At 42.1% G+C, this 24961-nt stretch overlaps 1 protein-coding gene across 13 annotated transcripts in view; it reads right to left on the reverse strand.

Annotated features, from left to right (window-relative positions):
- Positions 1 to 24961, reverse strand: part of ADGRL3 (adhesion G protein-coupled receptor L3) — a 1088292-nt gene that overhangs the window by 265905 nt on the left and 797426 nt on the right. For all 13 annotated transcript variants that reach the window (XM_073686326.1, XM_073686314.1, XM_073686318.1 and 10 more), the window contains 2 exons: positions 23064 to 23189; positions 2037 to 2133 (listed from right to left, as the gene is read on the reverse strand). In XM_073686326.1, the coding sequence (XP_073542427.1) occupies positions 2037 to 2133; positions 23064 to 23189 (223 nt within the window). The remainder of the gene's footprint in view (positions 1 to 2036; positions 2134 to 23063; positions 23190 to 24961) is intronic.

Below are 24961 nucleotides of genomic sequence, written 5' to 3' on the forward strand. Positions count from 1 at the left end.
GCCAAAACAAGAGTTGATCTTTTCAAATAGGTCCATTATACATAGACTATGCCGTAATTACAAATAGGTCACAAAAATTGAATCTTTAGGGGAGAACTTCCTTTCAAACAAGTTTTCTTCTGGGAAGTTTCACTTTATATACTGCATTGTTCCCATTACCAAATATATCAGTAATACCAAATATATATTAGCATACCAAATATATCAGTAAGTAAAAATTTGTATCACAAGACCAAAAAAAAATTACGGAAATCAAGTGTGAAGTGATAACTTTTGTAAAAAGCATAAGATTCTATCTGGGCTATCCGAATATGTAGTCTGTGCTAGGTACCCTTGCTGTACCTCTATGTCCATAAAATTTTTTCTATCATGGATTTCAAGGGAATCTGTAGGAAAAAACTGTGGAATGCAGATTTCATAAAAAGACAACCAGATGTGTTATTCTACAGGCCAGAGGGTCTGAATCAATACAACTGGAGCTAGAAACAGAGATGGAGCTTTAATATCTGTGGCAGCAGTCATGAAAATAGTGGGTGCCTTTAGGTATGCCTGATTCCTGCACTGTGTATTTGGGCCAGTCGTGCTTGTTATTAAAGGGCATATATTGGTTCTCATTTTCAATGAGGCATACACTTGAAGTCAGTCCTTCTAATTATCTAAGTGACAAACCCTTGAGGAGTGGGTTGTTATTCCTAATCAAAGGGGTTGCTGCATGTTTGTGACTTTGAAGCCATGCAGCAACCCATGAAGAGATAGCCCTACAGGTTCTGGAAGAAATCTGGTGCAGAGCAATGTTACCATCTGATTCATAGTGCTGACTACTCTTGTGTGTTCACTACTTTTACATGGCTATCTTTGAACAATGTTCCACGACTGTATGAACACACTTTTCCCTCGAATATGAAAAAAAATCTCTGAAGCCACAAATAAAATCTTTTGCATTATATAGTTAGAAGAAAGAACAACGTTTTTTAGAACTGGGCCCATAATGGCACAATTTACAGACAAAATGGCCGAGGTCTAAAAATATAAATTGTGGGTTCTGGTGCAAAACAGCACAATTACAAAACAAAATGACTGATGTGTAATAAATGCAAACTGTGGGTTCATCCGACCAAAGGATGGCACAATTAACAGAAAATTAGATGGATGTATAACTAGTATACGTGAGTTGTTTAAATTAGAATTTGGCCCATGTTTTTAGTTTTATTCTCTCTAGTCCACTTAAACAACCAATTTGCTTATTTTTTCTATTTGCTAGGCTCATCCCTTTCTTTTAATGCAGTGTCTCCTACAGTGCATGCTGTCCCCGTGCAGGTGGAGTATTGTAAGATATCCGTACATAAGGCTTTCTTTATTGGGCGTCTAAGTCTGGGAGGACTGTGAGCTGTTTGGAAAAGAGTACATTCACTGGGGAAGTGGGGTATGGAGATGCATAGATCTCTGCAGCCTTTTGTGGAAAGCTGCAGGTACTTGCCCCAGCTGCCACAAAAAAAGTGCTAGGGCAACACCTTGGCACATCCTGGCACCATGAAACCCCAGAAGACAACACAACAATGAGACAAAAAAATTGTCTTTAAAAACAAGGAAAGTACTGTACTGAAAGAAGGTATATATAGCTACCAGAATACACGTTGTTCACTTGCTATACACAGATATATTCTTACCTTACTTTAGCCATTCTTATGTTCTTACCTGAATATCGAAAGTTGGAGCATGCAATGGTAGCAATAACCTATCAAGCATTCATACAAATGAGAACCAAGTCATTGCCTCGATTGTTTATGACATGCACTTAATTTATCCTTGTTTCTTCACTGTTACTTTAAAATATATGCTTAAATTCAATTGTGCTATTTTCTTTTATTCTGTTTTTACAAGTTCAGAAATTGTTTTTTTTAAATACTTATTTTCCACTGAATGTAACATTTGTGGCTGCATGTAATGCAATGTTTAGTTGAAAATCAGGCTTCACATATTAACATCATATCACAATTTGCCATTAAGTGCAGCAATCTAACAGTACTGATATTCACCTCTGTTGAGGGACGCAGAGCTGTTGATTTCTCCAGTGATAAAGGAAGACTCTGACTGCTTTCTCACCGTGTCATTCCACATTCTACGAATTCGACTCTAAAAAAAAAAAAACATTGATTCAAATAGACGTTAATTGGGAAGTCTAAATAATACCTTTACAAATTTCAGATGGACAAGACGTCCATCGATTTGTGCTGGCATATAATAGTGCTAGAAATCCATGATCCCTTTGCTGCCCATATAAAGCAGAATATTTCATACTGCAGTTCCCTTATCCCTTTTCCAATCTCCATAACCTTTTTATTTTTCCATCGACATAGCCGTATAAGAGATTGTTTGTAGTTGTAATTTTGAATGACACCATTCATTTTACCATTTTTTGTACAGGAAAACAGGAAACTTGCAGAAAAACCCCACAATTCTGCAATTGTTTTTTGAGTTTATTTTTACAGTATTCATTGTACAGTAAAATAACCTTATGCCCTTAAACCAGAGAGTTATATCACACAAAATAGAGAATAAATAACATTTACAATATGTCTACTTTACAGCTGCATCATTTTTGAAACATAATTATTTATGGTAGGAAGTTAGAAGGGTTAAAAGTTGATCATCAATTTCTCATTTTTACAACAAAATTTACAAAACCATTATTTTTAGGGACCACATCACATTTAAAGTGACATAGGGGGGTCTATATGTCAGAAAATACCCAAAGTGACACCATTCTAAAAACTGCACCCCACAAAGTTCTCCAAACCAAACTCAAGAAGCTTATTTACCCTACAGGTGCTTCACAGGAATTAAAGCAATGTGGAAGGAAAAAATTAACATTCTACTTTTTTTACACAAAAATGTTACTTTAGCCCCAATTTTTTTATTTTCACAAGGTTAACAGGAGAAATTGCACAACAAATTGTGGTGTCTATTTTCTCTTGAGTACACTGATACCCCATATGTGGGGGGAACTACTGTTTGGGTGCATGACAGGGCTCGGAAGGGAAGGAGCGTCGTTTGACTTTTCAAGCACAAAACTGTCTGGAATCGAGAGCAGACGCCATGTTTCATTTGGAGAGCCCCTGATGTGCCTAAAAATGGGAAACTCCACACAAGTGACCCCATTTTAGAAACTAGACCACTCAAGGAATTTATCTAGATGTGTAGTGAGCACTTTGAACCCCCAGGCGCTTCACAGAATTTTATAATGTTGAGCCGTGAAAATAAAAAAATCAGTTTTCCCACAAAAATGTTGGGTAACAGGAAAAAATGAAACCCAAAATTTGTTGTGAAATTTCTCTTGAGTACACCGATACCCCATATGTGGTCGAAAATGACTGTTTAGGCACACGGCAAAGCTTGGGAGGGAAGGAGTGCCATTTGACTTTTTGAATGTAAAATTTGCTGGAATAATTAGGGGATGTCATGTCACGTTTGAAGAGCCCCTGATATGCCTAAACAGTGGAGAACCCCCCAAAAGTGACACAATTAAGGAAATTATTATACATTATACATATTGGAGTTCAGATTTTGCTGGAATGGTTTGAGGGTGTCATGTCCCATTGGCAGAGCCCTTGAGGTGCCAGAACAGCAGAAACCCCCCATAAGTGACCTCATTTTAATAACTACACCCCCCAATGAATTTATCTAGGGGTGAAGCGAGCATGTTGACACCATATGTGCCACACAGAATTTTATACTATTTGGTGGTGAAGAAAGAATAATTACATTTTTACCACTAAAATGTTGTTTTAGCCCCAAATTTTTCATTTTTATTAATGCTAATAAGAAAATATTGATCTCTCAGTTTGTTGTGCAATTTCTCCTGAGTGCGCCAATATGCTACACGCAATCGGAAACTGCTTTTCAGGCACAGTGCAAAACTCAGAAAGGAAGGAGAGCCATATTATAGTGCAGATTTTACTGTTAAGGTTTACAGGTGCCATGATCCACTGGAAGAGCCCCTGAGGAGACAGAAGAGCAGAACCCACCCATTAGTAACCCCATTTTTCAAACTACACCTCTCAATGAAATTAATAAAATGTTTTGAGGGGGTGAGGAGCCATTTCGCTTTTTCAAAGACTTTGTACTACCAATAATGTGGAAGCCCCCTATATTTCTGTTAACAGATGACAGACCTTAGTGGGGACATGTTTTTTTGTGGATTGATTTGAAGCTTTTGTTGGGAACATTTTAGATTACGTTTATCCTGTGCCCTACGCTGGGCATTTACAACAGGATTTCCATCTAAATCTCTGAGTGATGTGATTCAGATGAAACCCCCGAGGGATCCATTCACTAAAATGAGGCAGCAGAGTTACTTTGTACTCTGTCTGGCCTCTGTTCAGCGGTCTCCTTCCTTTCAGAAGTGCACAAAACTGTGATTGACCGCACTTTTCTGCACACCTAAAAATACGGACACTGCGTCCACAGTGTCCCCATCAACCTCATTTTAGGGAATATTCCACTGGGGGTTCTATCTGAATCACGTACAGGTGCTTCTCACTAAATTAGAATATCATCAAAAAGTTAATTTATTTCAGTTCTTCAATACAAAAAGTGAAACTCACATATTATATAGAGTCATTACAAACAGAGTGATCTATTTCAAGTGTTTATTTCTGTTAATGTTGATGATTATGACTTACAGCCAATGAAAACACCGAGTCATGTGAGTTTTTTTTTTTGTGGGACGAGATGACGTTCTTATTGGTACCATTTTTGGTCACATAAAGTTTTTTGATTCCTTTCTATTCAGATTTTTGGAGACAGAATGGACAAGAACTAGCAATTCAGGAATTGTTTTTTGTTTGTTTTTTAACCCCTTTACAACCCAAGGTAGTTTGCACGTTAATGACCAGGCCAATTTTTACAATTCTGACCACTGTCACTTTATGAGGTAATTACTCTGGAACGCTTCAACGGATCCCCCTGATTCTGAGATTGTTTTTTCGTGACATATTGTACTTCATGATTGTGGTAAAATTTCTTCGATATCACTTGCGTTTATTTGTGAAAAAAACGGAAATTTTGCGAAAATTTTGAAAATTTTGCAATTTTCAAAATTTGAATTTTTATGCCCTTAAATCAGAGAGATATGTCACACAAAATAGTTAATAAATAACATTTCCCACATGTTTACTTTACATCAGCACAATTTTGGAACCAAAATTTTTTTTTGTTATGGAGCTATAAGGGTTAAAAGTTGACCAGCGATTTCTCATTTTTCCAACAAAATTTACAAAACCATTTTTCTAGGGACCACATCACATTTGAAGTCACTTTGAGAGGTCTTTATGACAGAAAATACCCAAAAGTGACACCATTCTAAAAACTGCACCCCTCAAGGTGCTCAAAACCACATTCAAGAACTTTATTAACCTTTCAGGTGCTTCACAGGAATTTTTGGAATGTGGAAGAAAAAAATGAACATTTAACTTTTTTCACAAAAATGTTACTTTAGACCCAATTTTTTATTTTCGCAGGGGTAACAGGAAAAAAATGGACCCCAAAATTTGTTGTGCAATTTCCCCTGGGCACGCAGATACCCCATATGTGGGAAAAAAACACTGTTTGGGCGCATGGCAGGGCTCAGAAGGGAAGGAGCGCCATTTGAATTTTCGATTGTAAAATTTGCTTGAATAATTAGCGGACCCCATGTTGCGTTTGGAGAGCCCCTGATGTGCCTAAACAGTGGAAACCCCCAGCAAGAGACCCCATTTTGGAAACTAGACCCCCCTGGGAACTTATCTAGATGGGTGATGAGCATTTTGAAACCCCAGGTGCTTCACAAATTAATCCGTAAAAATGAAAAAGTATTTTTTTTTCCACTTTTTAATTTTTACGAATCAATTTGTGAAGCACCTGGGGGTTCCAAGTGCTCACTATGCATCTAGATAGGTGCCTTTGGGGGTCTAGTTTCCAAAATGGGGTCACTTGTGGGGGAGCTCCAATGTTTAGGCACACAGGGGCTCTCCAAACGCGACATGGTGTCCGCTAACAAATTGAATGGAAAATCGGCTCAAATTGTTAGCGGACACCATGTTGCGTTTGGAGAGCCCCTGTGTGCCTAAACATTGGAGCTCCCCCACAAGTGACCCCATTTTAGAAACTGCTTTTTTTCATAATAATATTTATTGATGGGCACATTATATTTTTATTTTTGGTGGATTATTTTTTTTATTTTTTTTTAAATATTTTTACAATTTTTTTAAATTTTTTTTTCTCACTTTCGACAGTTTTTACACTTTTTTACTTTGTCCCACTCTGGGACTTTCACTTTTTTTATTCTGATCGCCTGCATAGCATAGGGATGGAGCACCATCCCTGTGCCATGCAGGCAGTCAGCGCTGCACAGTGAGAAGATTGTTTGGTCGTGCACTGCGCATGACCAAACAATGTTCCTGCTGCCTGGTGACCCGGATGTTGTCATGACGACATCGGGTCGTCATGGCAACACCCGGGAAGCCGAGGCAGACAACGCTGGAGGCCGGAAGAGGAGGTGAGTATTGCGATCACCTCCCTTTGCCACCGCAATGCTGCGATCGACTTCGATCGCAGCATTACGGGGGTTAATGTGCTGGGAGCGGTGCAGGACCGCTCCCTGCACATAGTACCGGGTGTCAGCTGCGACAATCAGCTGACACCCGTCAGCGATCGCGATCGCACGGCCTGTGTGCGCGCGCGATCGCGACGACGTACTAATACGGGTCAGGCTCTTAAGTCCCAGGGCACAGACGCGTATTAATACGTCATGGGCTGTAAAGGGGTTAATATTGTTCCGTGTGTGGTAAAATTGATAAGGGAGATTTATTCGTTGGGTCAGTACGATTACAGCAATACCACATTTATATCTTTTTTTTATGTTTTGGTGCTTTTACACAATAAAAACTATTTTATAGAAAAAATAAATATTTTTGCATTGCTTTATTCTGAGAGCTATAACTTTTTTATTTTTCCACTGATGGAGCTGTTTGGCAGCTTGATTTTTTGCGGGGCAACATGACGTTTTCAGCTATACCATAGCAGTATGATGAAAAAGCAGTTTTTGCCTCGATTTTTTTTTATTTTTTTTACGGTGTTCACTGAAGGGGTTAACTAGTGTGACAGTTTTATAGGTCGGGTCGTTCCAGACGCGGCGATACCAAATGTATACATTTCATTTTTTTTTTTACATAAAAATAAGTATTTATGGGTATAATATATATATATATTCTTTTATTTAGTGATTTTTTTTAAATATTTTTTTTTATTTTTTTAAACTTTTTATTTTTACTTTTTTTGTTTCGTCCCTCTATGGGACTTTAACTTTTAGCACTCTGATCGCTGGTATAAAGCATTGCAATGCCCCAGCATTGCAATGCTTTATACCTGTCAGTGCCGCACTGACACAAGCTTATTAGACCATGCTCTGAGCATGGTCTAACAAGATTACTAGCCTGGCGACCAGCATTTCGTCATGTACTTAAAACATGGCCAAGAAATATCCATAGGTCCCGATTTCTTATTTGAGATTTATTGAAGTCACTTTTCTTCTTTTTTTTTTTGTCTTGTTGTATCCACTTTTTGCGCCAAATTCTTCAAAGTTATACATGCAGGTCATGAACATGACACAGAATAACAAAAATGCTCTTTATTTTAGTCCTTAACTGTTTTTTTGCAATCCTGTTGCACAAAAAGTTACAAATCCTTTGAAAAGTCACGTCTAAAAATGCACCAAATTACAAACTGAACCAGAAACCTTACGCCAAAGGGAAACTGGAGGGAGATGTACCCTAAAAATGAGACATTTGGTAAAACTGACATTTTGTGAACCTGTCGAAAACATCTGGATAAGTAAAATTTCAAAGAAAACATCAAAAAAAAATTAAAAAAGAAAGACAATTTAAAAATTGTCGCAAAACTTAAAGATAATGAAGCACAAGTACTAAACCCACTAATAAGGAACAATTACTCCAGAAAAGTGGAGAAACAGCAATTATGAATCAGTCACAATATTTAGCATTTGTCATAAATAGGACAAGTGAAGAATATCAAAAGCCTTTTCAATATCAAGGCAAAAAATAAAGAAAAAAGTAGCAAAAATGGGTTTTAAGTTGTGTTAGCCCACAACTAGAGATGAGCGTTGTTCGACTCGAACTGTTCGCCAATCTCAAATTCGAGCTGTTTTGGGCGGTGTTCGAGCCGTTCGGTGAACACGAACGATTTGAGAAAAATTCGGCTGTTCGAGGTTATGTTCGATAACTGTTCGTGCACCAAAATCATAACTGGATTTTTTCTCAGTAATGATGAAAATTAATGTTAATACGCAGTTTGAGTGTACAGCGGGGTGGGGGGAGGGGCAGGGGATGGATCTCTGCAGGAATAATGAAGATCTCCATTTTTTTTTCTCTTTCCCGCATTTACAGTGGGGAGGTGCAATCTGTCAGCCTATCAACAGCGCACACACGGAGCGAAATGCTTTTTTTCACACAAGCAAGGGCATGTGTCATTGGCAGTGTATGTCACATGTCCTTGCCCTATAAGACCAAGCCATTTTCCCCGTCGCCACCATTTTCTCACTGCTGCAGCTGCGTGTTAGACGGCACCGCTGTTACTGTGTGCGCTATACCTTGTTAATTTCAAGCCAATTTTCGCACAAATCTACAGATAGCTTGGGAGTAGGGAATAGTTGTGATTGCAGTCCTTTTAAGGACTAGGTTACAGCATTTCCTACGACTTTTATCAGGCAGGTCTGTGCTCTTAAATAGATAGATTGTGGGAGTAAAGACTAATTGTAATTGCCGTCCTTTTCAGGACTAGGTTACATCAGTTCCTATCAGTTTTTGCCAGGCAGGTCTGTGCCAGTGCTGTGCAAGTTTTTTTCACAGCATTTGGCTGAATCTAGCAAAGCTAATCCTTTTTGGCCTATTGCAGAGTGTGTTAGTCAGTGGAGTAGCCTATCTGTGTTGCAAGATATACCACCTGTGTATAGAATACCAATTTTTTTACTGCACCTAGTGAAGTAAAATCTTTTGGGCATAGCATCATTCTATTAGTCCATCTATACTGACCTCCATCAGGTTGCAAATTGAATATAATTTTTTTCTGCATCTAGCTCTGAAAAAATATTTGGGCTTCTAGCAGTGTGTGGGACTTGTTCTATTAGTCCAGCTATACTGACCTCCATCAGGTTGCAAACTGAATATAATTTTTTTCTGCATCTAGCTCTGAAAAAATATTTGGCCTTCTAGCAGTGTGTGGGACTTGTTCTATTAGTCCATCTATACTGACCTCCATCACGCTGCAAATTCAAAATAATTTTTTGTCTGCATCTAGCTCTGAAAAAATATTTGGCCTTCTAGCAGTGTGTGGGACTTTCTCTATTAGTCCATCTATACTGACCTCCATCAGGTTGCAAATTCAAAATAATTTTTTGTCTGCATCTAGCTCTGAAAAATATTTGGCCTTCTAGCAGTGTGTGGGACTTTCTCTATTAGTCCATCTATACTGACCTCCATCAGGCTGCAAATTAAAAATAATTTTTATCTGCATCTACCTCTGAAAAAATATTTGGCCTTCTAGCTGTGTGTGGGACTTGTTCTATTAGTCCATCTATACTGACCTCCATCACGCTGCAAATTCAAAATAATTTTTATCTGCATCTAGCTCTGAAAAAATATTTGGCCTTCTAGCAGTGTGTGGGACTTTCTCTATTAGTCCATCTATACTGACCTCCATCAGGTTGCAAATTAAAAATAATTTTTTGTCTGCATCTAGCTCTGAAAAAATATTTGGCCTTCTAGCAGTGTGTGGGACTTTCTCTATTAGTCCATCTATACTGACCTCCATCAGGTTGCAAACTGAATATATATTTTTTCTGCATCTACCTCTGAAAAAATATTGGGCTTCTAGCTGTGTGTGGGACTTGTTCTATTAATCCATCTATACAGACCTCCATCAGGTTGCAAAGTGAATATAATTTTTTTCTGCATCTACCTCTGAAAAAATATTTGGGCTTCTAGCTGTGTGTGGGACTTGTTCTATTAGTTCATCTATACTGACCTCCATCAGGTTGCAAATTAAAAATAATTATTTTCTGCATCTAGCTCTGAAAAAATATTTGGCCTTCTACCAGTGTGTGGGACTTTCTCTATTAGTCCATCTATACTGACCTCCATCAGGTTGCAAATTAAAAATAATTTTTTGTCTGCATCTAGCTCTGAAAAAATATTTGGCCTTCTAGCAGTGTGTGGGACTTTCTCTATTAGTCCATCTATACTGACCTCCATCAGGTTGCAAACTGAATATATTTTTTTTCTGCATCTACCTCTGAAAAAATATTTGGGCTTCTAGCTGTGTGTAGGACTTGTTCTATTAGTCCATCTATACTGACCTCCATCAGGTTGCAAACTGAATAAAATTTTTTTCTGCATCTACATCTGAAAAAATATTTGGGCTTCTAGCTGTGTGTGGGACTTGTTCTATTAGTCCATCTATACTGACCTCCATCAGGTTGCAAATTGAATATAATTTTTTTCTGCATCTAACCCAGCCAATAGTTTTGGCCTAATACCACAGTTTGGCCACTCTGCTCTGCTCGGTTCCCATCCATTGTTTTTTTGTGCAAACAACTCCAGAGTTGTGAATTAGTTAACCACCAAAATGAGTGGAAAAAGGCCTGCTGCTGGTGGAAAGGGGAATATGCGTGTTGGGAAGGGGAAAAAAGGTTGTGTCCGTGGGGTAGGTGTTAAAGCAACAGTAACATCTGCAGAAGAAAGACCATCTTCCAGCGAAACTAAAATGTCTACTTCTTTTAGCGGACAATGTGATAAGATCCCTTTCTTACGGCCACGCCAATCGCTACAAATTCCAGATGAGGCACAAAAACAGCAGGTGCTTCAACGGATATCAAGTGCTCCTTTAAGTGGGCTCTCCTCCACATCAACTTCAACATCACAAATACTCCAGTCCTCAAAGGTGTCACCCCAATCGCACTTGCTTCCTCACAGCTCCCAAATCTCCAGCTGCCCGTCTGAGTATGAGGTAGAACAGATGGTTGAGTCTGCAGAGCTGTTTACTCATACTATAGCCTGGGAATCAGAGGTCGACTCCAGCGCTTCTGTGAATCCAGACGAGGAAATGATCTGCACTGATGCCCAGAATCTTTATGAGTCGGATCCAGGACCAGACCCAGAAGGTTCTGACCATAATGTAGACCCTCATTCCCAAACTGTAACTCCTGTTGGTGGAGACAATGAGGAAGACGATGATGAGACTCAAATACCTGATTGGAGCGACAACTTTAGTTTTTTGTCAGGGCAGGAACAGGTTGGCTCTGAGGACGACGGGTGTGATAACGCACAGGGTGATGATGATGAGGTTGGAGATCCCACTTACTGTCAACCCACAGTCAGCCAAGAGATGAGGTCAGCAGAGGAGGTGGAGGAAGATGCTAGTGACGACGAGGTCAGGTTGCGCCTTCCTGGACAGAGACATAGTACTGGAAGCACGTCAACAACTGCATCCTCAAACACAACTCTGCCTCTCACCACAAGTCGTGGTGGCTCTTCAGGTCGCATGGGTGCTAAGCCTTGCATAGCCTGGGCATTTTTTCAGATCGATAAAGATGACCCAACTCGTGTTATCTGTAACATTTGTCAGCAAAAGCTAAGTAGAGGCCAAAAAATACATAGTTTGAGTACTTCATGCATGAACAGGCACATGGACATGAAGCATAAGTTGCAGTGGGAAGCTCAGTGTGCTACAATGCGGCCTAGCCGGCCGGGCCAACCACCGTCTGCCATATCTTGTGCATCCGCGGCCTCTTCATCCTCTGTGACTGGGGGGACAGCAGTCACACCTGTTTTGGGGCGCAGACCTGCCACCTCTTTACCCGCAACAGCCAGCGTGATTGGCAGGTCATCATTTTCTTTGGAGGTGGTAACACCAGCTGGTGTTGAGCGCTGTCCGACATCGATAGGTTGCCTTGATCCAAAGGTGGTGCTAACATGTCCGCCTGCATCTTCCTCACAGACCGGCAGTTTGCCGGGGACACCCTTATCAACCCCGTCTAAGTACAATAGCCAGCCCTCGGTCCCTCAGATGTGGACAAGTAAAAGACCATTTCCTCCTAGCCATGAGAAAGCTAAGAGGTTGAATTTCACCATCTGCAAGCTCTTGGCTACAGAAATGCCGCCTTTCCGCCTGGTGGACACAGAGGATTTTCGAGACCTTATGTTCGTCGCAGTGCCCCAGTACCAGATGCCCAGTCGGCACTACTTCTCAAAGAAAGGTGTGCCTGCGCTCCACCAGCATGTCGCACACAACATCACCGCTTCTTTGAGAAACTCTGTGTGTGACAGGGTGCATTTCACCACAGACACTTGGACGAGTAGGCATGGACAGGGGCGTTACATGTTGCTGACTGGGCACTGGGTAACTATGGTGACAGCAGGACAAGGGGCTGCTGTCCAAGTCTTGGCGTCCCCACGAGTTGTGCGTCAATCCTCTTTATGTCAAAGTTCCTCCACTGCTTCTGCCTCCTCAACCTCCTCTCGGTCTTCCACCTGCACCCAAAGCCTGTCTGGTCATGCCACAAGCTTTCTAACTGTGCAGAAGGGATCCTGCACACCTCCTTACTATGCTGGCAGTAGGCCTCAACGTCATCAGGCGGTTTTTACTTTGAAATGTCTGGGAAATGTGAGTCACACAGCTGAGGAGTTGTGGTCAGCTCTGGAGAACCAATTTCATGAATGGTTGTCTCCACTGGACCTGAAACCAGGGAAGGCCGTGTGCGACAATGCTGCAAACCTGGGTGCGGCCCTTCGCCGGGGCAATGTCACACACGTGCCTTGTATGGCTCACGTGTTGAACCTGGTTGTCCAGCAATTTTTAGCCCACTATCCCAGACTAGATGGCCTTCTGCAGAGGGCACGGTCGCTGTGTGCTCACTAACGCCGTTCGCATCCCGCAGCTCAGCGACTTACATCTCTACAGAAGTCGTTGGGCCTGCCACTTCACCGGCTAAAATGCGATGTGCCTACCCGGTGGAATTCAACTCTGCACATGTTGCAGCGACTGTGGCAGCACCGACAAGCCCTGGTGCAATATGTTCTGACGTATAGCCTGGGCCAACGAGATCCAGAGGTGGGGCAAATCACGCTGGAGGAGTGGTCTCAGATCAGGGACCTATGCACCCTTCTGCACAGTTTTGAAATAGCGACGAAGATGTTTAGTGCTGACGATGCCATTATCAGCATGACTATTCCGGTGATTTACATGCTGGAGCACATGTTAAACAGAATTCGGAGTCAGGTGGTGGCACAAGAGGGGGTGGAGGAAGTAGAGGAGGAGGAGTTGTATGCGGAAGGGCTAACATCTGCAAGGTCCAGACGGTCGGCAGCACCAAGGCGGCAGGCATGTGAGGGTGGGGGAGATGGTTTTACCAGGGCGCATGGTAGCAGCCAAACTAGTGAGGAAGGTGCAGGCGCCCAGGAAGAAGTGGAGGACGAACTGATGGAAGACTCATCAGATGAGGGAGACCTTGATCACATTTCTGTTGTGCGAGGTTCGGGGGAGAGGACAGAGGAAGGAAGCATGATTGTTACCTCGCCACCAACACAACAGGGACTTGGTGCTCCTGGATGCGCAACACACATGAGTGCCTTCTTGCTGCACTACCTGCAACATGACCCTCGAATTGTGAGAATTAGAAATAATCCTGACTACTGGGTTGCCACACTGTTAGATCCCCGGTACAAAAGTAAATTTGCAGAAATTATTCCTGCCATAGAAAGGGATGCACGCATGCAGGAGTATCAGCAGAGACTGTTGCAGAATCTTACATGTGCTTTTCCACAAAACACCAGTGGTGCACGTAGTGAATCTCACAGTTCCAACTTGCCAACCGTGGGACCGTCAAGTGTTCAGCACTCAAACCGTAACAGAACCACAGTATCTGCTGGTAACATCAATTTTGCAGAATCATTTCACCACTTTTTTAGCCCATCTTTTGCAAGGCCACAGGAGACAAGAAGTCTGACACATAGTCAACGCCTAGAGACGATGGTACAGGAGTATCTCCAAGTAAACATTGAAGCCATGACTGTGTCACTGGACCCTTGCTCTTTTTGGGCTTCCAATCTGGATAAATGGCCGGAGCTAGCCACTTACGCCTTGGAGATCTTGTCATGCCCCGCAGCCAGCGTTCTGTCTGAACGTGTGTTCAGCGCTGCTGGTGGTGTGCTGACAGATAAGCGCACGCGTCTCTCCACTGATAATGTAGACAGACTCACGTTCATAAAGATGAACAAATCATGGATCCGAAACGACTTTTCTACCCCTGTGTCATCCTGGGGAGAGTAAAAGCTTGATGATTGGTTAAAATCACCCTACCAACCGTTTTAAGCTTTAAAATTACTAATCATGTTTATCTGTATCTTGACTGGAAAATAATTTGGGCTTTGTAGCAGTGTGCAGCACTAATCCTATTAGGCCATCTATACTAAGCTCCACCAGATTTAAAATTAATAATAATTTTTAGCTGCATCTAGCCCGGAAAATAATTTTGGGGCTTTGAGATGCGCAAGACACACAAGTGCCTTCTTGCTGCACTACCTGCAACATGACCCTCATAATGTCAGAATTCGAAGTAATCATGACTACTGGGTTGCCACACTCTTAGATCCCCCAAACTTTTCGATCAACCTTTTCATTTTAATAAAGACCAAAAAAATGGTCATTTTTGAAATTATAAGCATTAGCAGGTTATTAGAAACTGAAATCAAACAGTTTTCAACTCAAAACTTTATTCTAGGTGATGTTACATTTTCACATAGGACCCCTTGTTCGAAAGGAGCTTCTGAACTCTCTCGTCCATTGAATTTGTCAGGTTTTGGATGGTTTCTGCTTCAATTGTTTTGCATGAGGACAGAATACCCTCCCAGAGCTGTTGCTTAGATGTGAACTGCCTCCCGCCATCATAGACACTCCTTTTGATGATGCTCCAGAGATTCTGAATGGGGTAGAGGTCAGGGGAGCATGGGGGTCACACCATAAGTTTGTCCCCTTTTATGCCCATATCAGCCAGAGATGCAGATGTTTTATGTGCAGCATGAGATGGTGCATTATCATGCAAAAAAATGATCTTGCTGTGAAATACACGGTTCTTCTTCTTGAACCATGGCAGGAAGTGCTGTTTGAGAAAATCCACATACATTATGGAGTTCATCTTTAGCGCCTTCAGGGATCCTAAAGGGGCCGACAATCTCTCTCCCCATGATTCCAGCCCAAAACATTACTCCACCTCCTCCTTGTTGGCGCTGTAGCCGTGTTTGCGTGGGATGTCCATCAACTAGCCATCCTCCACTCCATCCATATGGACCATCGAGCGCTGCACGGCACTCATCCGTGAACAAAACAGTTTTGAAATCAGTCTTCATGTAATGTTTGGCCCACTGGAGCCGTTTCTGCTTGTGTGAAGTGGATAGAGGAGGTTGACAGGATGGCGTATGCACAGCTGCAAACCTCTGAAGGACCCTGCATCTTGTTGTTCGGGGGACGTTGGAGGCACCAGCAGCTTCAAAAACTTGTCTGCTGCTATGACAAGGCTTTTTTGCCGCTGCTCTTTTAACCTGACATAATTGCCTGTAGGAAAGAGTCCTCAATTTGCCCTTATCAGCACGCACACGTGTGTACTGTGAATCAGCTACATACTTCTTGATTGCCAAGACACTTCATCCTGATCATCGCACAATGTTGATTGTAGTCATGCCTTGACCTAAACACTCCACAATTTGTTGCTTCTCAGCAGCCGACACATCCTTTTTCTTTCCCATTTTGGCAGAAAATGTAGGCTGCTTAATAATGTGAGACAGCCTTCTTAAGTAGTCTTGCCTTTCATTGGACACACCTGCCAAACTAATTAGCACAGGTGTCTGCAATTGCTTACAGTGATATAAAGAGCCCTGACACACATCACCATCAATGAGTTTAACTGACAAACAAACAAATTCTTCCCTTATCACTCCTAAACACTTTTTGCATAATAAATTGGAACACAGTGTACATGTGCTTTTCCACAAAACACCAGTGGTTCACGTAGTGAATCTTACAGTTCTAACTTGCCAACCGTGGTCTGTATGGAGTTGTTCAATAAAGGGCCCAAAATTAAGATAACATAGATGGGAGAGGTCTCTATGAATAGGAATTCCTAAGTATTTGATACCCTGTGAGGGCCAGGCAAAGGGAAAGTTGGACTGGATGGAATCTTATATGGATTTGGGGAGGGAGACATCGAGGGCCTCAGACTTCGCTGCATTGATTTTAAAATTTGACCATGTAACAAAGTGATCTATTTCAGCCATAACAGCATGGATGGATATATGTGATTGAGTGATATATACTAGGACATCATCAGCAAATAGAGAGCACTTGTACTCGGTGCCTCCCACCTCAATCCACCTAATATTGGGGTTATGGCGAATTGATGAGAGCAGGTGCTCCGTCACTAGGATGTATAAGAGAGGGGACAGAGGACATCCCTGCCTTGTCCCATTGGTGATTGTGAAAGGTGATGAAAATGTTCTGATGCACCCCCTGGGCCTTGGGACACCCGGAGCCGGACCCTTTTTGGTGGATGCTGGTGGTTGTAGTCTTCGTGGCGGCGACCCGGTTCCGTGGCTCAGGGTGGTCAAACCAGTGGCGGAACTATTTATGTGGTTTTGATGTTTAAATGTCCGACTACGCCACCCGTGGATTGCGGTCAGAGTGAACCGCCGCTGCAGGGCAGACCGCTGAGGCTGGTGTTGTGGGTGCAGCAGAGCGTAGCATAACTCCCCACGGGAGGAGTATAGCCTCAGGGCAGTGTATGCGGAGGATGGGGGTGATGGTGCAGGGCAGCAGCAGTAACGACACGGAGTCAGTGATGCAGTCCAGGGCCTTTACTCACAGTTCTTATTATCCAGACCACGTCTGCAGGTAACGGCTGCCCACGTCGTACTGTGCTCACCAGGTGAGGGGCTCAGACAACTCCCAGATAACTTTGGAGCGCTTCACAGGACCCCCTTTGTGTGTCCTTTGTCTGGCCTTTCTTACCAACCCTTCTGTCCGGCTGCCTCGGGCCTCCTCTTGGTAAACTTGGCGCCAGTTTCCCTGACCCTATGTGGTGCCTTCCTAGCGGGTGTAGCGAGGGGCTGCGCCACATAAAATGTCACAGCCTCCGGTTTCTATCTGAGGGTCGTTTCCTGCCTCCACTAGTTTCGGGGACCGGTCTCCCCCTTTGGCCTGACCCCTCCACGCAGGTGGATTCGGGCGTGCGGTGGCGACTCGCCCGTCCGCACCCCTGGGATCCCTTCATTCCTCGTTCCTGGAGCCTTCTCCGCTCCTCTTCCTTCCTTCTCCCTCTTCCAGGCCTGGGCCTCTGTTACTAGGCCTGCCTCCGGAGCAGAGCTCATGCAGAGCCCCTGCTCCCTGCCACTTCTGCTCAGACTTCTCTGCACTGAACTAAGATGGTGCCCACCTTTTATACTCCCTTCTCAATGCACCCAGGAACTGCTTCCTCCCTGCTCCTGCACTACAGGGTTCCCCTTCCTCAGTGTTCCCTCCCCCCACTCCAGCCAGGGACAGGGACTGTCGTGCCCATCTCAGAGGCATATTGGTCGCCCTGCCCCACGGCAATGTGGTGTAATGCATGCAGGTGTCGGGTCCTGATCCACACTCCATCCTTACCTGAGAGTGAGATATCACACCTCTGGGTGAGGTGCAATACCTCTGTAGCAACCGAGCCCTCAGGGTGCTACAGTTCCATTTATCTTCAGCCTAGGTGACGTATTGTGATACAGGGCCGTGATTTTGGCTATAAAAGGGTCCCCTAGACCCCTACCCCAAGCTTTTTAAGAGAATCATATATGGCGTGCCAGGAGACTCTATGGAATGCTTTCTCAGCATCCAACGAGAGTATCTAATTACAAATTTTTAACTGCATCTAGCCCAGGAAATACTTTGTGCCTAGTAGCAGTGTCTGCTAGTCAGCGGATTATCCCGGCTGTTAAGCAAGCTACACCACCTGTAGTTTGGACACTTAATTTTTTCAAAGGAAATGCTTCGGGACCACGGGATACTCAGTGAAGACCATCAGGAGGCACCCCAAGGCATAGGGGCTGGGACTGGCAGTAGGATGCCTTGCGGTGGACAGCCGAGCTCGATCCTTATAAAAGCTTTTTAACTGCAGCAGCTTTAGTGGACGCTACTGGAGCTGGAATTACGCGGCTGCTGGCATGAGACTTGCCCTCCAATAGATCCTTGTAAATGGATTTAAAGTGTATTCATTCAAATTAGAGAGACAATTTAAATTAAAAGCTTAGAGCTGCCTCCACCACAGGGGGGCTCGCTCGACCCACCAGCGGACAGGCACCAGTATTGGGAGAGGGGGGCTGGCCGTCAGGGTTCACCGCGGCTCTGGCACAAACCCGGCGACACGGAGGTGGCACGGGCAGGAGCGGACTGAACGTGTCGGCTTCTCACTTTTTGGATTTTAGAAGGGCATGACATGCCTATATCTGTGTCTCCCCCTCTTTTTACTCCTCCACCTCTTTTCTTTTCGCATGACTATATGTACTTGTCACTTTTCCATGTGTTAGTTGTGTCTTCTGAGCAGTTTGTCAGCTTTTGGACACCTTTGAAGGTGTTTTCTATGTGTTTCTATGTGTTTTTGTTTGCCTGCCATTGGTTTTAATGGTGTTCGAAGGTGTTCGACGAACAGTTCGACGAACAGTTCGGCGAACACACGGGTGTTCGACGAACCGAACTCGAACACTACGGGGGTGGCTCAACACTACCCACAACGCTTAGAAAAGAAAAAAACTTCTTTATAAAGGGCTTAAAAACATCGTTGTTTATAAATTGTAAAAGTTAATAAATCAATATAATAAAACGTCAGCACAAATGGGGAATACAGATGAAGAAAAGGTGGGTACGCCTGATAAGAAACATATATGGCACATTATACAGTATATACCACATAAGGTTAAATGCATATCCCAAGAAATAAAGATATAGTGTCAATGCATCATAGAAAGAGAAAGCACAGACTACATATGACATTTAAGAGTGATACATATCGTTCAATTGCAGCACTAAGTCACAGCATGACCTGCATGAAAAAACATAAGGGGATATGCATATAATGTCAGAAAGGACTAAAGGTAACGTTACCTGTAGTGCACCAGACCAGGGACCCACCTCACCCGACGCGCGTTTTGCATTGAAATGCTTCATCCAGGGTTGAAGGGTCACGAATTACACTTTACTGGAGCATATTGCAAAGATTACTTCCGGGTGTCATGGCGCCCGTGATGTCGACCCCACGTAACTTAGTCACATGATCCAATGGTGACTAAGGGTGCCATACTGACCGTGACAACAGCATCATATGATGCGGTCACATGCCCCAGCAACGTCAGGAGGCAGTTTGATCACACAAAAAGGGGGTCGGACACAAACACTAGTAGAGTTATTATTTTTTATTTTTTCATTCACTTGTTTTTCTCATTTTTGGTTTTCCTCTAATGTGGTGGTTACTTTCTATCTATTTAATAAAAGTTATGCTTCTCAAATTATTCTGGTCACATTTTATTTATTTATTTATTTATTATCTGTATATATATTTATACCTATTTTCTTTATCTATTATGGTTTCTCCTGATTCATTTCTTACAGTGAAGGCTTCCGGATTTTGGATCTCCTGACATCTGACTTAACCATATGACCGTTTCCGGGATGACCAGGGTTTGTTACTGCACTCTGTAATGCGATCTGCATTACCACTTGGACCTTTGCACCATGTGATCATATCACATGACTGCCATGTGACGCTACTGGTATTTGTGTCTGCCCCACTTTTTGCGTGATCAAACCGCCTCCCGACGTTGCTGGGGCAGAGGTCATGGTCGCTACGGCGCTCTGAGTCACTATTGGTTCATGTGACTAAGTCACGTGGGGTCGACGTCACTGGCGCCATGTCACCCGGAAGTAATTGCAATATGCACCGGTAAAGTGTAATTCGTGACCCCTTGTTCTGATTGGCCATTGACACTTTAAAAAACGTTATCTTTACTCCTTTCTGCCATTATATGCATAGTCCCTTTATGTTTTGGGTTTTTTTATGCAGGTTATGCTGTGACTTACTGCTACACAACTGAATGATATGTATCACTCTTAAATATCATACTGTATGTAGTCTGTGTTTTCTCTTTCTATGATGCATTGACACTATGTCTGTTTATGCTTCTTTTTGGCTATGTTGATTATGGATTGAGTATTTTTGGTGTAATTTGTGTTAGCCCAATTAAAGAAATGATATGCTATTATCTCAGGATTGGTGTCCAGGGTGGAAACCTACGTTATCAGAAGTGAGAATGATATCATATCTTGAGCCATATTTGCGTGAATGGTTGTTTGAACTTTAATATTTTCACTAGATGTGAACCTGTAGTATGAATGAAATGTACAATTAGGATACAGAAGGGAGGCACAGAGTCAACTACAGTACAGTGGTGGCCAAAAGTATTGGCACCCCTGCAATTCTGTCAGATAATACTGAGTTTCTTCCTGAAAATGATTGCAATCACAAATTCTTTGGTATTATTATCTTCATTTAATTCGCTTGCAAGGAAAAAACACAAAAGAGAATGAAGCAAAAATCAAATCATTGATCATTTCACACAAAACTCCAAAAATGGGCCAGACAAAAGTATTGGCACCCTCAGCCTAATACTTGGTTGCACAACCTTTAGCCAAAATAACTGCAAACAACCGCTTCCGGTAACCATCAATGAGTTTCTTACAATGCTCTGCTGGAATTGTAGACCATTCTTCTTTGGCAAACTGCTCCAGGTCCCTGATATTTGAAGGGTGCCTTCTCCAAACTGCCATTTTGAGATCTCTCCACAGGTGTTCTATGGGATTCAGGTCTGGACTCGTTGCTGGCCACCTTAGAAGTCTCCAGTGCTTTCTCTCAAACCATTTTATAGTGCTTTTGGAAGTGTGTTTTGGGTCATTGTCCTGCTGGAAGATCCATGACCTCTGAGGGAGACCCAGCTTTCTCACACTGGGCCCTACATTATGCTGCAAAATTTGTTGGTAGTCTTCAGACTTCATAATGCCATGCACACGGTCAAGCAGTCCAGTGCCAGAGGCAGCAAAGCAACCCCAAAACATCAGGGAACCTCCGCTATGTTTGACTGTAGGGACCGTGTTCTTTTCTTTGAATGCCTCTTTTTTTTTCTGTACACTCTACGTTGATGCTTTTTCCCAAAAAGCTCTACTTTTGTCTCATTTGACCAGAGAACATTCTTCCAAAACGTTTTAGACTTTCTCAGGTAAGTTTTGGCAAACTTCAGCCTGGCTTTTTTATGTCTCGGGGTAAGAAGTGGGGTCTTCCTGGGTATCCTACCATACAGTCCCTTTTCATTCAGACGTCGACGGATAGTACGGGTTGACACTGTTGTACCCTCGGACTGCAGGGCAGCTTGAACTTGTTTTGATGTTAGTCGAGGTTCTTTAACCACCATCCGCACAATCTTGCTTTGAAATCTCTCGTCAATTTTTCTTTTCCGTCCACATCTAGGGAGGTTAGCCACAGTGCCATGGGCTTTAATCTTCTTGATGACACTGCGCACGGAAGACACAGGAACATTCAGGTCTTTGGAGATGGACTTGTAGCCTTGAGATTGCTCATGCTTCTTCACAATTTGGTTTCTCAAGTCCTCAGACAGTTCTTTGGTCTTCTTTCTTTTCTCCATGCTCAATGTGGTACACACAAGGACACAGAACAGAGGTTGAGTCAACTTTAATCCATGTTAACTGGCTGCAAGTGTGATTTAGTTATTGCCAACACCAGTTAGGTGCCACAGGTAAGTTACAGGTGCTGTTAATTACACGAATTAGAGAAGCATCACATGATTTTTCAAACAGTGCCAATACTTTTGTCCACCCCCTTTTTTAGGTTTGGTGTGGAATTATATCCAATTTGGCTTTAGGACAATTCTTTTTGTGTTTTTTCATTGAAGACAAATTAAATGAAGATAATAATACCAAAGAATTTGTGATTGCCATCATTTTCAGGAAGAAACTGAGTATTATCTGACAGAATTGCAGGGGTGCCAATACTTTTGGCCACCACTGTATCTGATGCAACCTAATAAATGTGTCTCTTTGGCTAATATTTATAATGTAATTTCCTTCTGCTGGAAAATAAAATGTAAAGTATGACGTGATTCCATTGTGCTCGGTGATGTACAACAAAAAAATACATTGTGGTACCGTGTTAACCAAAAACATTTATGCAAAAACTTTTATGTCCAAAAAAGACAAAAGTATTCTAGAAGTGATAACTTTATCGGCTAACCAGAATTATATTTGCACGTTTTCTGAGCACATAGGCTCCTTCATCAGGCAGGTGTACAAATAAATGACTGAATTAAGAGCACAATATTTAATACTTGGTACAACAGGATATTTGTATATGGCGTGGATGGGGTGATGCCTCTTAAATATAAGCCAAGGTTATGAAATTAAGGTTATTGCTTGTAAATTTTGGTAAGAACCCTAATTCGCAAGGGGGGGGGTGTAAATAATTTTAATTGCAACTGTACTCATTTGTAAGATGCGAGTCGTCTTTTTGGACAGTTGTACAGGAGAAACTTCTACTACGTCGACCAAAAAATCTCCTTTGAATACTTTCCTGTTTATTGAACCTGAAATGTTATTCAGGGATATATACTGTATATACCTATTCATTATTGCAGTGGAGTAAATAAAGACCAGCAGTAGAGTAGGTTTATTCTAATCCATTCTCAGTTTATTTACATGTTGCAACATTACCGTAATTAATATTTGTATTATTTACTAGTTTTATGGCCTGAAGAGTAAGTAAATTGTTTTTTGTTACTTCAACAAATTTTCAATTAATTTACATTTTTACATAAAACTCCAAATTTGGTAAAAATAGTGCAATGTGTAAAATATTTATTTGAATTATCATCAATTACCTGTGTTCCAGTGGAATATCTTCCAGGAGGTTGAGAATTTGATGTCTTGGTTGAACCAACTGAGTTTTCCATTTTTTTCCCACTACAGCAATGATTTCGTAAACATTTGCCATACTCTTTACGCACCTATAAATAGCAGAAGCAAAAATGTTTAATACCAGTTACCAGATATTACATGACATTTGAAACAATGACTGCAAATGAATTTGTGACATTTGCACATAAAGGAAGCTTTTTTTTTCATTACAGTAATTTGGCCTTTCACCATACTATGAACAGAACTGTTCTGGGCATTGATGCCTCAAGCTAAATTTCAGCTTTTGGAATACTTCATATTGCATGTATTTTTTATCAGTGATATTTGAGAAATTAAATCCTATTTTCTTGACTCGCTATTGTTTCAAGTTTAAAGGCCACTCCAGGGCTTCTTTTTTTTCAGCGCTGGAGTGGCGATTTAAATGGAAGCCCCCTACCCCTGTTCTTCCGGCGGCTTCACCTTTTACCGACGCCTCTCCGGTCCAGCGGTGCCATCTTGAGCCTGTCAATTTTGACTCAGAAGACAGAAGTTATGTCACAAGCTCTCAATACAAATCTATGAGAGCCAGAACGATCCCCTCATAGACTTGTATTTAAAACAGACCTCTGACGCGCTCTAGCAGACACTGGAGCGTGCCAGCAGGTCATTTTTTGCCAGAGACGGACCGGTGCGACGTTGGAAAAGAATGAAGGGGACGACAGGTGAGTATCAGACAGGGAGCAGGGGACTTACATTTAAAGCACCACTTCAGTGGTACAATAAAAAAAAATGCTGGAGTGGTGCTTTAAGGACTCACAAGATAATAAGGACACGAGAAACAAGTCAGTAGCCTACAGTAGATTTTGGCTAATATATTAACTAATATTTATGCATAACATTTGTGTAGCACTTAGTCTGGTCTTGTGAAGTTGGATGGAAATATGGTGTTTGTACTTTGTGGAGTGGTCTTGCACTTGAAGAGACTCAGAAGTCTGCATAATTGAATATCATGTGTGTAACCAATAAGCCATTAGCCGTCACATTAGACTACACATGACTGCCACCTTATTTATTTATTTTACTCACTTATACATTGTGCATTTACAGACATTATCATCACTGTTCCCACTGGGGCTCACAATCTACATTCCCTATCAGTATGTCTTGGGACTGTGGGAGGAAACCGGAGAACCCGGAGTAAACCCATGCAAACACGGGGAGAACATACAAACTCCTTGCAGACGATTTCCTTGGTGAGATTTGAACCCAGGACTCCAGGGCTACAAAGCTGCAGTGCTAACCACTGAGCCACCGTGCTAGAAGTCTTATCTATGCGCAGCCTTATCTCTGTCTAACTGAAGTGCCATCAGCCACAAAAATAATACGTAAGTGAATGATTATTAGTATTGTGATCATGTGTAGCCTCTATCATGTAACCTTGTGGCTAGACTGCATCCTGCCAGGAGCTATTGTTTTAATTTGTCCTTTTATCAGATTGTATGACCATTTCTAAACACATATCAGGAGTGCTCTATCATTCACACAGTTTTCAGATTTTAAAAACACATGTAAAAATCTCCAGTGTTTCCAGTTTTTAACCCCTTCCTATCATTGCAGAGAGTTAACCATTGCCTCAGTCACCCTAACTACTACTCCTTTTTCCCGGACTGAGATTGTGAGGTTGCTGATTAGGTTGCCTGTCTGTGAAACACCTACAGGCAATAACACAGAAGTATTTAAGTGAGCAGATTTTTGAAGATTCAAATGCCCTATTGGGATTGAAAATATAAAACCATCTAAAAAGATGATTTGAAATAACGTTTTTAAAAGGTTTAAAGTAAAAGCAAAAACAAAACATTTTTGTCCATTAAAGATCCATTTA

This window comes from Phyllobates terribilis, unplaced genomic scaffold (genome assembly GCF_046119375.1).
Source record: "Phyllobates terribilis strain yellow unplaced genomic scaffold, ASM4611937v1 Scaffold_1__5_contigs__length_1240528914, whole genome shotgun sequence".
NCBI classification, from domain to species: Eukaryota; Metazoa; Chordata; class Amphibia; order Anura; family Dendrobatidae; genus Phyllobates; species Phyllobates terribilis.